Genomic DNA, 12,227 nt, shown 5'->3' on the forward strand with positions numbered 1-12,227 from the left:
GGGGTTGGGACCATCAGTTGTGTTGAGCAGAAGTCTGGTGGATACACAGCTGATAGTCCTACTGAATAGACGGTTAGAATTTGTATTATGGCAAGAAAAAAGCAGCTAAGAAAGAAAAACGAGTGGCCATCGTTAATTTAAGAAATGAAGGTCAGTCAGTCCGAAAAATTTGGAAAAAAAAAAAAAAAAAAAAAAACTTTGAAAGTGTCCAAGTGCAGTTGCAAAAACCATCAAGCGCTACAAAGAAACTGACTCACATGAGGACCGCCCCAGGAAAGGAAGACCAAGAGTCACCTCTGCTTCGGAGGATAAGTTTACCCGAGTCACCAGCCTCAGAAATCGCAGGTTAACAGCAGCTCAGATTAGAGACCAGGTCAATGCCACACAGAGTTCTAAGCAGCAGACACATCTCTACAACAACTGTTAATAGACTTTGTGCAGCAGGCCTTCATGGTAAAATAGCTGCTAGGAAACCACTGCTAAGGACAGGCAACAAGCAGAAGAGACTTGTTTGGGCTAAAGAACACAAGGAATGGACATTAGACCAGTGGAAATCTGTGCTTTGGTCTGATGAGTCCAAATTTGAGATCTTTGGTTCCAACCACCGTGTCTTTGTGCGACGCAGAAAAGGTGAACGGATGGACTCTGCATGCCTGGTTCCCACCGTGAAGCATGGAGGAGGAGGTGTGGGGGTGCTTTGCTGGTGACACTGTTGGGGACTTATTCAAAATTGAAGGCATACTGAACCAGCATGGCTACTACAGCATCTTGCAGCGGCATGCTATTCCATCCGGTTTGCGTTTAGTTGGACCAACATTTATTTTTCAACAGGACAATGACCCCCCAAACACACCTCCAGGCTGTGTAAGGGCTATTTGACCAAGGAGAGTGATGGGTGCTACGCCAGATGACCTGGCCTCCAGTCACCAGACCTGAACCCAATCGAGATGGTTTCGGGTGAGCTGGACCACAGAGTGAAGGCAAAAGGGCGAACAAGTGCTAAGCATCTCTGGGAACTCCTTCAAGATTGTTGAAAGACCATTCCTCTTGAAGCTCATGAAGAGAATGCCAAGAGTGTGCAAAGCAGTCAAAGCAAAAGGTGGCTACTTTGAAGAACCTAGAATATAAGACATAATTTCAGTTGTTTCACACTTTTTTGTTAAGTATATAATTCCACATGTGTTAATTCATAGTTTTGATGCCTTCAGTGTGAATGTACAATTTTCATAGTCATGAAAATACAGAAAAATCTTTAAATGAGAAGGTGTCCAAACTTTTGGTCTGGACTGTACATCTACCTTTATATTTAAATAGCCATCACCTGAAGGTTAAACTTAAATGGTACATCTGAAGGCAGTAAGGGGTTAATGATACCATTTTGGTGCAGATACGATCTTTTGATCGCCCTTTATTGCATTTTAATGCAATGTCGCGGCAACCAAAAAAAACAATTCCGGCATTTTTACTTCCCCCCCCCCCCCCCCCCCCCCCCCCCCCCCCCCCCCCCCCCCTCGCTACTCCGTTTAGCGATCAGGATTTTTTTTTTTTTTTTTTATTGATAGCTCGGCCGATTCTGAACGCGGCGATATCCAATGTGTATGTTTGTTTTGTTTTTTTAAATGGTGCGAAAGGGGGGTGATTTCAACTTTTATACATATTTTTTTGTCCACTTTTTGCATGCTTCAATAGTCTCCATGGAAGACTAAAAGGTGCTATAAACCTGATTGGCTCTGCTACATACAGGCGATGATCAGATCGCCTATATGCAGCGGAATTACTCACTTGGTATGAGCGCCGACCACCAGGCGGCGCACATAGCAATCCGGCAGTGACAACCATAGAGGTCTGCAGGAGACCTGGATGTCATGCCAACCCATCAGTGACCCACAATCACGTGACAGGGATCATTGATGGGTGGATTTCCAGTGCGCTTACTGGAAGTGCATGTTAAATACCGCCGTTAAAAGTTTAACAATGGCATTTAATGGGTTAACAGCCACAGGAGGATCACAATCTGTGGCTGTTATAGGCACATGTCAGCTGTTCAAAACAGCTGACATGTGCCAGAAAGATGTAGGCTCTGGCAGTGAGCCCACATCATAGGGAGGGTGTCCGACAGCGTACTATTACGACCAATGTCAGAAAGGGGTTAAATACGTATATGTATAATCATTTTCTCCATCAAGAGCAACATTTTAATGGTTAAATAACCTTTCAGGATTTAAAAAAAAAAAATAAATAAAAACCTGCTGACAGGTTTCCTTTAAAAACACCCACCTTTCCCCACCCCCTCACAAATAATAGCTCCTACTAACTTCTGTGCATATCTCATTTCACACCTTCAATTCCTGAATGGCCGCTTCTATAAAACAGGCTTCGGGGGTGTCCCCCTCGATTCTGTGCTGCTCTAGCAGGGCAGCCTTCTCCTCTGAAATCACTTGATTGAAGATCTGGTCTCTTGATGCCAGCAGAAGCTTGGAGAACATGACATGTTCCTCATCTAATGAAAAAACCATAATTTAAACACAAAAAAATCTGATAGTTTGGCAATTACACTTGTGGAAAGGGGGTTGGAGAACATCAGAAAGAGCAAAAAACACACAACTTCCAAACCGGTCTCAGTATTAGATACATGCATTTGAAACTTCTGCTGAATTAAAGTTTTAGCACATTTGTCACAAAGCAAGCAACAAATACAGAATAGAGTCTAAAAGTCTAAAAAAGCAACAATTTATCAAATATGACCCAACGTGATAAATCGTGCAGATTTTGAGACAGCCTAGTCTAAGTATACAGTATACTGTAAGAACAATTGATAAATATCCCTTAGTGTCTTCAGACCATGCAGACTTCTTACCTCCCAAATGAACAGGCTCATCCAGTTTTATCCACTTAGACTTGGGCATAGCCACCAGCACACCCTTCTCCCTCCTCATCAGCTGCATTGTAATGGTGTCACCGACAGAATAAAGTGGTCGCTCTGTGGCAACAACGCTGCAAACAATCAAAATAATAAGTCAAGAGCATCTTTGTCCTTAGTAGCTTCAAACATTTGAAAACGCAAGTATTCTTAAGTTGTCTCTAGAGCAGTCAGAGGCATGCATTCTCTTTGATTCCTTGTTTCTAGCAAGACCATCTCTCTTCCTTGGGTGACCTCTGAGAACTGTAGTATTAGTAGAACTATAAAGCTCAGCACAAGTTCTGCTGTAGTACATTCAGCCATCAGTGCTTTGCTCAGAGTCGACACACTGAGATAAGGAATTTGAACAAACACCCAGTGATGAGAAAGGCTCATTTGGAGCCGAAACGTTGCCCAGACAAGTGGATCTGAATAAATCCTGCACATTTACTAAGAAAATGGAGTGCTGCCTTCTCTTAAAATATATACATATGCACACACACACACACACACACACACTAGAAAAGGAGTACCAACGGAGCATAAGGTAATGAAAAATAGTCAATTTTATTAAAGTTACAGGCATAAAGTGCATAAAAATACGTATTAAGGTGCAAAAGGATGGTAAAAAAAAAAAAAAAAAGGCGAGTGTCCCTCGGTGTAAAATGCCGCTACATGCATCACATAGGGAAGGAAAAGCAGCCCAAAGTATTATATAACAGTCAACCCGTGGGTCATATAGTATCCCACAGCCTAAGGTAGCAGTAAAGAGCGGCGCTTACCAATATACTGCAGCAGAACAGAGTACACCGGGTCGGATCCTCCCAGGGAAAGACACAGTTATATAAAAAAAGTTTGGGCACCCCTATTAATCTTAATGTTTTATAAAAATTGGGTTTTTTTTGCAACAGCCATTTCAGTTTCATATATCTAATAACTGTTGGACACAGTAATGTTTCTGCCTTGAAATGTTTATTGTACTAACAGAAAATGTTCAATCTGCATTCAAACAAAATTTGACAGGTGCATAAGTATGGGCACCTCACCAGAAAAGTGACATTAATATTTAGTAGATACTCCTTTTGCAAAAATAACAGCCTCTAGTCGCTTCCTGTAGCTTTTAATGAGTTCCTGGATCCTGGATGAAGGTATTTTTGACCATTCCTCTTTACAAAACAATTCCAGTTCAGTTAAGTTTGATGGTCGCCGAGCATGGACAGCCCTCTTCAAATGATCCCACAGATATTCAATGATATTCAGGTCTGGGGACTGGGATGGCCATTCCAGAACAGTGTAATTGTTCCTCTGCATGAATGCCTAGATTTGGAGTGGTGTTTTGGATCATGGTCTTGCTGAAAGATCCATCCCCTGCGTAACTTCAACTTTGTCACTGATTCATGAGCATTGTCAAGAATCTGCTGATACTGAGAGGAATCCATGCGTCCCTCAACTTTAACAAGATTCCCGGTGCGGGCATTGGCCACACAGCCCCAAAGCATGATGGAACCTCCACCAAATTTTACTGTGGGTAGCAAGTGTTTTTCTTGGAATGCTGTGTTTTTTTGCCGCCATGCATAACGCCTTTTTGTATGACCAAACAACTCAATCTTGGTTTCATCAGTCCACAGGACCTTCTTCCAAAAAGAAATTGGCTTTTCCAAATGTGCTTTTGCATACCTTAGCCGACTGTTTGTGGCGTGCTTGCAGAAACGGCTTCTTTCGCATCACTCTCCCATACAGCTTCTCCTTGTGCAAAGTGCGTTGTATAATTGACCAATGCACAGTGACACCATCTGCAGCAAGTTGATGCTGCAGCTCTCTGGAGGTGGTCTGAGGATTGTCCTTGACTGATCTCACCATTCTTCTTCTCTGCCTTTCTGATGTTTTTCTTGGCCTGCCACTTCTGGCCTTAACATGAACTGTACCTGTGTTCTTCCATTTCCTTACTATGTTCCTCACAGTGGAAATTGACAGGTTAAATCTCTGAGACAGCTTTTTGTATCCTTCCCCTGAACAACTATGTTGAATAATCTTTGTTTTCAGATCATTTGACAGTTGTTTTGAGGAGCCCATGATGCCACTCTTCAGAGGAGATTCAAACAGGAAAAGTGGCCACTTTGTAGCTTTTCTCATGATTGCATACACCTTGCTATGAAGTTCAAAGCTCAATGAGGTTACAAAACCAAAAAAGTGCTTTAGTAAGTCAGTAAAAAGTAGGTAGGAGTATTTAAAACAAGAAAATGATAAGGGTGCCCATACTTATGCACCTGTCAAATTTTGTTTGAATGCAGATTGCACTTTTTTTGTTAATACAATAAACCTCATTTCAAGGCAGAAACATTACTGTGTCCAACAGTTATTAGATCTATGAAACTGAAATAGCTGTTGCAAAAAAACAAAAAAAGGAGATTTTTGTTTACTTACCGTAAAATCTTTTTCTCCGAGCCATTCATTGGGGGACACAGGACCATGGGTGTATGCTTGCTGCCACTAGGAGGACACTAAGTAGACAGAAAGATTAACTCCTCCTCTGCAGTATACACCCCATCACTGGATACAATTTCAACCAGTTCGGTAGTAAAGCAGTAGGAGCATGAACAAAGACAACTATGTCAAAACCAAGAAGTAACAACAAGCCAAAACAGGCTAACAGGGTGGGTGCTGTGTCCCCCAATGAATGGCTCGGAGAAAAAGATTTTACGGTAAGTAAACAAAAATCTCCTTTTCTCCTACGCCTCATTGGGGGACACAGGACCATGGGACGTACAAAAGCAGTCCCTGGGTGGGGAGCAATATGCTAATACCCCATGTACCACTGGCTTACGGCTTAAGGAACTGCCGCTTGCAGAATACGCCTGCCAAGGGCGGCGTCTGCGGAAGAAATAGAATGAATGTGGTAATGCTTGGTAAAGGTGTGCAAACTGGACCACGTCGCAGCCTTGCAGACCTGTTGTGCCGACGCCTGATGCCGAATGGCCCACGAGGCGCCCACCGACCGAGTAGAATGAGCCTTGATCCCAGCTGGGATAGGCACCCCCTTGACACGATAGGATTCTTGAATGGCTGACCGAATCCATTTTGCCAGAGTGGCTTTTGAAGCAGGAGAACCCCTCCTGGGCCCCTCTGGAAGTACGAACAGGACGTCTGACGTACGAAAGGGAGCCGTCCTCGAGACGTACCGACGAAGAGCTCTCACCACATCAAGAGTGTGTAGAGCCTTCTCGATGCGATGGACAGGTGTCGGGCAGAACGAAGGTAAAACAATCTCCTCATTTAGGTGGAAAGAGGAGACGACCTTGGGCAAAAAGGTGGGAGAGGTCCTCAATACCGCCTTGTCCGGATGAAAAATTAGGAAGGGAGGGCGGCAAGAGAGCGCAGCCAACTCCGAGACCCGTCTGATGGACGTGACGGCCACCAGGAAGACTACCTTCCAAGAAAGGAGGGTTAAGGAAACGTCCTGCAGCGGTTCGAAGGGAGCCTCCTGAAGTGCTCCGAGAACTAAGTTGAGATCCCACGGATCTAAGGGTGACCTGTAGGGAGGCGCCACACGGGAGACTCCCTGGAAAAAAGTTTTCACCGGCAACCTATTGGCAATCTTCCGCTGGAAAAGAACTGACAATGCCGAAACCTGACCCTTTAGGGAGCTAAGGGCAAGTCCCGACTCTAGTCCGGACTGAAGAAACTCCAGTATGGAAGGAACAGAAAACACTAGAGGGGACCGTCCCTGTGCCTCGCACCATGAGAAAAAAATTCGCCAGGTACGGTGATAAGCACGCATGGAAACAGGTTTCCTAGCTCTGATCATGGTGGAGGACACCCTGGGAGAGAAACCCGCTTGGCCTAGAATCCAGGACTCAACAGCCAGGCCGTCAAAGACAGGGCCCCTGAGTTCTGATGGTAAATTGGGCCCTGTGAAAGAAGATCCGCGCGATCTGGAAGACGCCAAGGGACGTCGGTTACCAGCTGAACCATTTCGGCGTACCATGCCCGACGCGGCCAGTCTGGCGCGACGAGAATCACTGGTACCCCCTCTGCCCTGATCTTTTTGATGACCCTCGGTAGTAGGGGAAGAGGAGGAAAAATGTACGGGAGTCGGAATTGGCGCCAAGGCAGGACCAGGGCGTCCACTCCGAGGGCCCGTGGGTCGAGGGACCGAGCAAGGAACTGAGGAACCTTGTTGTTCATCCTGGAAGCCATGAGATCCACATCCGGAGTCCCCCAGCGATGGCAAATCTGCTGGAAGACCTCCGGGTGGAGGGACCATTCTCCGGAGGCGATGCCCTGGCGGCTGAGGTAGTCCGCCGCCCAATTTTCCACACCTGGAATGTGGATCGCCGAGATGGTCGAATGGTTCGACTCCGCCCAATGGAGGATGTGAGACACCTCGAGCATGGCCGTCCTGCTGCGGGTTCCGCCCTGACGGTTGATATACGCCACGGCCGTGGCGTTGTCGGACTGGATTCTGACTGGATGACCTGCCAGAAGACGGTGAAACTGGTACAGTGCTAGCCTGATAGCTCGAATCTCGAGGATGTTGATGGCAAGGCGAGACTCTTGAGCGGACCACCGCCCCTGGGCTGTGTGATGGTTGAAGACCGCTCCCCAGCCTATGAGACTGGCATCGGTGGTCACCACCAGCCATCGTACTGGGAGAAAGGACCTTCCCTGAGTTAGGGAGGACTTCAGCGTCCACCACCTTAGGGTCTTCCTGACCCGAGGGGACAGGATAAATCGGCGATCGAGGGAGGACGGTTTGCCGTCCCAAGCCGACAAAAGTGCATGTTGCAGAGGACGGAGGTGAAACTGCGCAAATGGAACCGCTTCCATGGCCGCTACCATCTGTCCGAGAACTCGCATGCTGGCGCGAATGGAGTGGGATACTGGGCGAGAAAGACGCTGGGCTCCCTGCTGCAAGGCCAAAACCTTGTCTTGAGGGAGTATGACCAGACCGCGGGAAGTGTCTAGTATCATCCCCAGGAAGGAGATTTGTTGAGCCGGAATTGGAGAAGATTTTTCGAAATTTATCTTCCATCCCAGACGAGAAAGAGTATCCACCGTGAGAACGACGGACTCTTCGCACGCCGGGTAGGAAGGACCCTTTATTAGGAGGTCGTCCAAGTACGGAATTACCACCACTCCCCTGGAATGAAGAATGGCCATGGCAGCCGCCATGACCTTCGTAAAAACTCTGGGGGCGGTGGCGAGACCGAAGGGCAAGGCCACAAATTGGAAGTGTTCCCCGCAAAAGGCGAAGCGAAGGAACTGCTGATGCGGAGGGAAAATCGGTATGTGCAGGTAGGCATCCTTGATGTCTATGGATGCCAGGAATTCTCCCTTTTCCATAGACGCGACCACAGAACGGAGGGATTCCATCCTGAAGTGTCTGATTTTTATGAATCTGTTTAGTAGCTTCAGGTCTAGGATCGGACGAAGTGATCCGTCCTTCTTTGGGACCACGAACAGATTCGAATAGAAACCCTTGAATCTTTGTTCTAGGGGGACCGGAATGATGACTCCGTCCCTTTGTAGTGCCCGTATTGCCTGGAGAAATGCCGTGGTCTTTGACCTTTGAGGGCAAGATTGGAAGAAGCGTGTAGGGGGGAAGGAGGAAAATTCTATTTTGTATCCGGTGGACACCAGATCTCTGACCCACTCGTCGGAAACGACTGAGAGCCAGGTTTGATGGAACAAAAGTAGACGTCCGCCTACTTTGTCGGAGTCCACCGGATGGTGCAAGGAGTCATTGGGCGGAGGATCCCTGGGATGCTGATCCCTTAGATCCGGGAGGTTTAGGCCTGGGTCTCCAGTTACGATTAGGTCTGTAAGAGACCTGGGTGCCTCGGCCACCGCGCGAACCTCGGCCTGATGCGGGGGTAGGAGATGAGGAAGACCAGTTGGTATTGGGCCGAAACGGCCGAAATGGAGGTTGCTGCTGGTACCGAAAGGGCCGGGTAGGCTTTTGCTGGGGGAGAAATTTACTTTTCCCTCCGGTAGCATCCGAAATCATTTGGTCCAATTTTTCTCCAAATAACCGACCAGCCTGGTAAGGCAGGGCTGTTAGAGAACGTTTAGAAGCCGAATCTGCTCGCCAATCCCTGAGCCACAGGGCTCTCCTGATGGAGATTGCATTGGCGGCTGCCTGTGCAGCGCAATTAGCTGCGTCCATAGAGGCATTGACTATGAAGTCTCCGGCCTGCACTATCTGGTTAACCAGGATGCTGGCTTCTGGAGGTAAATCACTGGCTTGGATGTTAGAGGAAAGAGTCTCAGTCCAAGAGACCATAGCCTTAGCCACCCAGGAGGCGGCGAAGGATGGGAAGAGAGACGCTCCTGTGGCCTCGAAGGCGGAACGAGCCAGATGATCAATCTGGCGATCAGAGGGATTCTTAACTGAGGAACCGTCCGAAAGAGACAGGATGGTCTTGGACGCGAGGTGTGACACAGCAGGGTCCACCGAGGGAGACTGTAGCCAGTCTTTGACTAATTCCCGAGAAAAGGGGTATTTGGCCTCTATGAACTTTTGACCTATGAAGCGTTTATCTGGACGATCCCTATGTTTTTGTACAACCTCCTTGAAGTGAGGGTGAGTGACAAAAACCTTTTTAACCCGTTTAGTTTTTTTGAAAGACACCGCGTATTCGGGTTCCGATGCGGAGTCTTCAGTCACCTTCAGGGTCTGATTTACCGCCTCAATGAGAGAGTCGAGAGACTCCTGGGAGGAGGGGGGTTCCTGAACGTAGGAAATGTCGGACTCATATTCAGAGTCATCCGATTTAGGAGAAGGGGACCGAGAAGCAGAGCTTGCGGGTACTGAAGGGCCCGCTAGCTGATGGTCAGGGGATGAAACGCGAACACGTTTTTTAGAGCCCCGGGTGGAAAGTGACCGGTTACGCCCCCTGCTGGTAGACGAATCCATATCGTCGTCTGAATCCTCCACGGTCCGACCTGGAGGGGGGCCCCGGAGGGAGTCAATTGCCCTGGCTAGGGAAGCCACAGATCGTGACAGAGAGGTTGCCCACTCAGGGGGGCTAGGCTCTACCGGATCAACGGGAGCGGCATCGGCGACGGTACCGGCGTCGGCAGGGGGCGGCTGCACAGAGGGTGAGACGCAGTCTACACACAAAGGGTTAGTGTGGGCTCGGGGCAGGGCCGCATTGCAAGTGGCACATACAGTGAAAAACATTGTATGCTTCTTGTTACCCTTTTTTGTCTCCTTAGATTGAGACATAGTGCCTTGGGGACAGAGCGGGCAGTATGCGCAGGGAAGGGGTTAAGCTTTCTTGAAGCAGCTTACCCACGGTCCTTTCTGTGTCCCCAGAGAGAGATGGCGGTTCTGTTGCAGGAATTCTCCTTTGAGCGCTGCAGAAGCGTGGGCTCCGTACAGAGAGAGAGTGAGAATATGGCCCCCGAGATTTGGAGAGCGCTTCTCGTCCCAGACGAGAAGCGCCGGTGTAGGGGGCGGAGCTACGGCCGTGGGAGGAGATTTTTCCCCTGCGGCCTACTCCGGCTGAAGAAGCCGGGGACTAAATTTTTAGGGCCTGCCGACGAATGTGCGGCGGCGGCCGCGACGTAGCGCCGCCGAGCACCACCGACCCCCGGTCGGCGGTGCCTCTCCCTGGGGACCCGGACCGCAACGCTACCGCTAAGAAGGAGCAGGGGGGGTCCCCTGAAGGTACTTACAGCCCCTTGTCCCGGTTCTCACAGCGGACACCTCTGTGAAGATGTGCACTCAATCCATGCACCCAGGATGGGGATGGAGAGGCCCCTGATGCATCACGCTGCAGTGATGTGCACTCAATCCATGAGCAGAGGGGACTGCGGCACAATATCCCCTCCGGACTGCATTCTTCTTACATTGCTGTAAAGCAGGGTCCTGGAGGGGATTGGGGGAAAGCGGGACCGTATAGGAACCGTTGCCCTGGCGCAAACCTTTTGTGCGCCATACGTCGCAGGAGAGGGACGGGGAGGTATACTCGCCGTGCTCGCCTGTTGTTGGTTCGGGGGAGAGCGGACCTTATGAAAAAAAGGACCCGTCACCCCCTTCACTCCGTTAAATAAAAAATTAAAAATTTACAGAAAATTCAAAATGAAAAATCAAAATAAATAAAGTTGGGGTCTGGAAAAAAGACCCAAGTGCCTCCTAAGACACTAAGCAAGAACTGGTTGAAATTGTATCCAGTGATGGGGTGTATACTGCAGAGGAGGAGTTAATCTTTCTGTCTACTTAGTGTCCTCCTAGTGGCAGCAAGCATACACCCATGGTCCTGTGTCCCCCAATGAGGCGTAGGAGAAAAAACATTTTTTATAAAACATTAAGCTTAAAGGGAACCTATCACCCCGTTTTTAAAGATTAGATAAAAATAGTGTGAAATAGGGGCAGAGCTGGGCTTTACATTCGTGCCTTTTTGGTGCCTTTATTCCCCCGTTAGGCTGCCGAAATACCTTTTTGAAGTGGCCGTTTTGTCCTGTCACTCAAGTTAGTCAGGTCGGATGGGCGTGGGTAAATAGCGGTTCCTCCCCCCCCTGCTTCTCGGTGTTTCTTTCGTAAACGCGATCTGTGAATGGCACAGATCGCGCTTTTTATTAGCAGTTGTGCAGTGAGTTTTCCTCCAGCGCCTGCGCATTATGTTTTGCCCAACTGTGGGCATAGCATAATTACCATCACTGCGCATGCGCGGGTCGTAACTTTAGCCTTGGTGCCCCGGAAGTGATCATATGGGCACAGTGTTTATCTGGATGCCGTTTTTGGCACCAAACTTACGCTCGCAGTTCGGGCTGAGAAAATTTTACCGGCACGGCATCCAGATAAACACTGTGCCCATATGATCACTTCCGGGGCACCAAGGCTAAAGTTACGACCCGCGCATGCGCAGTGATGGTAATTATGCTATGCCCACAGTTGGGCAAAACATAATGCGCAGGCGCCGGAGGCAAATTCACTGCGCAGGCGCTAAACACAACGACAACGGCGGGACTAAACTTCGCAGAGAAACGCAAGAGGTGGGGGAGGAACCGCTATTTAACCACGCCCATCCGACCTGACCAACTTGAGTGACAGGACAAAACGGCCACTTCAAAAAAGGTATTTCGGCAGCCTAACGGGGGAATAAAGGCACCAAAAAGGAACTAATGTAAAGCCCAGCTCTGCCCCCATTTCACACTATTTTTATCTAATCTTTAAAAAACGGGGTGATAGGTTCCCTTTAAGATTAATAGGGGTGCCCAAACTTTTTTATATAACTAAGCTCTAATATATATATATATATTTTATTTTAAATTGGGTACAGTAGTACAATGCAGGATGAGCTGTAAATCCTCATAAGAATTT

At 48.3% G+C, this 12,227-nt stretch overlaps 1 protein-coding gene across 1 annotated transcript in view; it reads right to left on the reverse strand.

Moving 5' to 3' along the window:
- Positions 1 to 12,227, reverse strand: part of RNF10 (ring finger protein 10) — a 37,697-nt gene that overhangs the window by 17,657 nt on the left and 7,813 nt on the right. The window contains exons 6-7 of the mRNA XM_077294605.1: positions 2,858 to 2,994; positions 2,340 to 2,500 (exon numbers count right to left, since the gene is read on the reverse strand). Coding sequence (XP_077150720.1) covers positions 2,340 to 2,500; positions 2,858 to 2,994 — 298 coding nt within the window. The remainder of the gene's footprint in view (positions 1 to 2,339; positions 2,501 to 2,857; positions 2,995 to 12,227) is intronic.

This window comes from Ranitomeya variabilis, chromosome 1, assembly GCF_051348905.1.
Source record: "Ranitomeya variabilis isolate aRanVar5 chromosome 1, aRanVar5.hap1, whole genome shotgun sequence".
Taxonomy (NCBI): Eukaryota; Metazoa; Chordata; class Amphibia; order Anura; family Dendrobatidae; genus Ranitomeya; species Ranitomeya variabilis.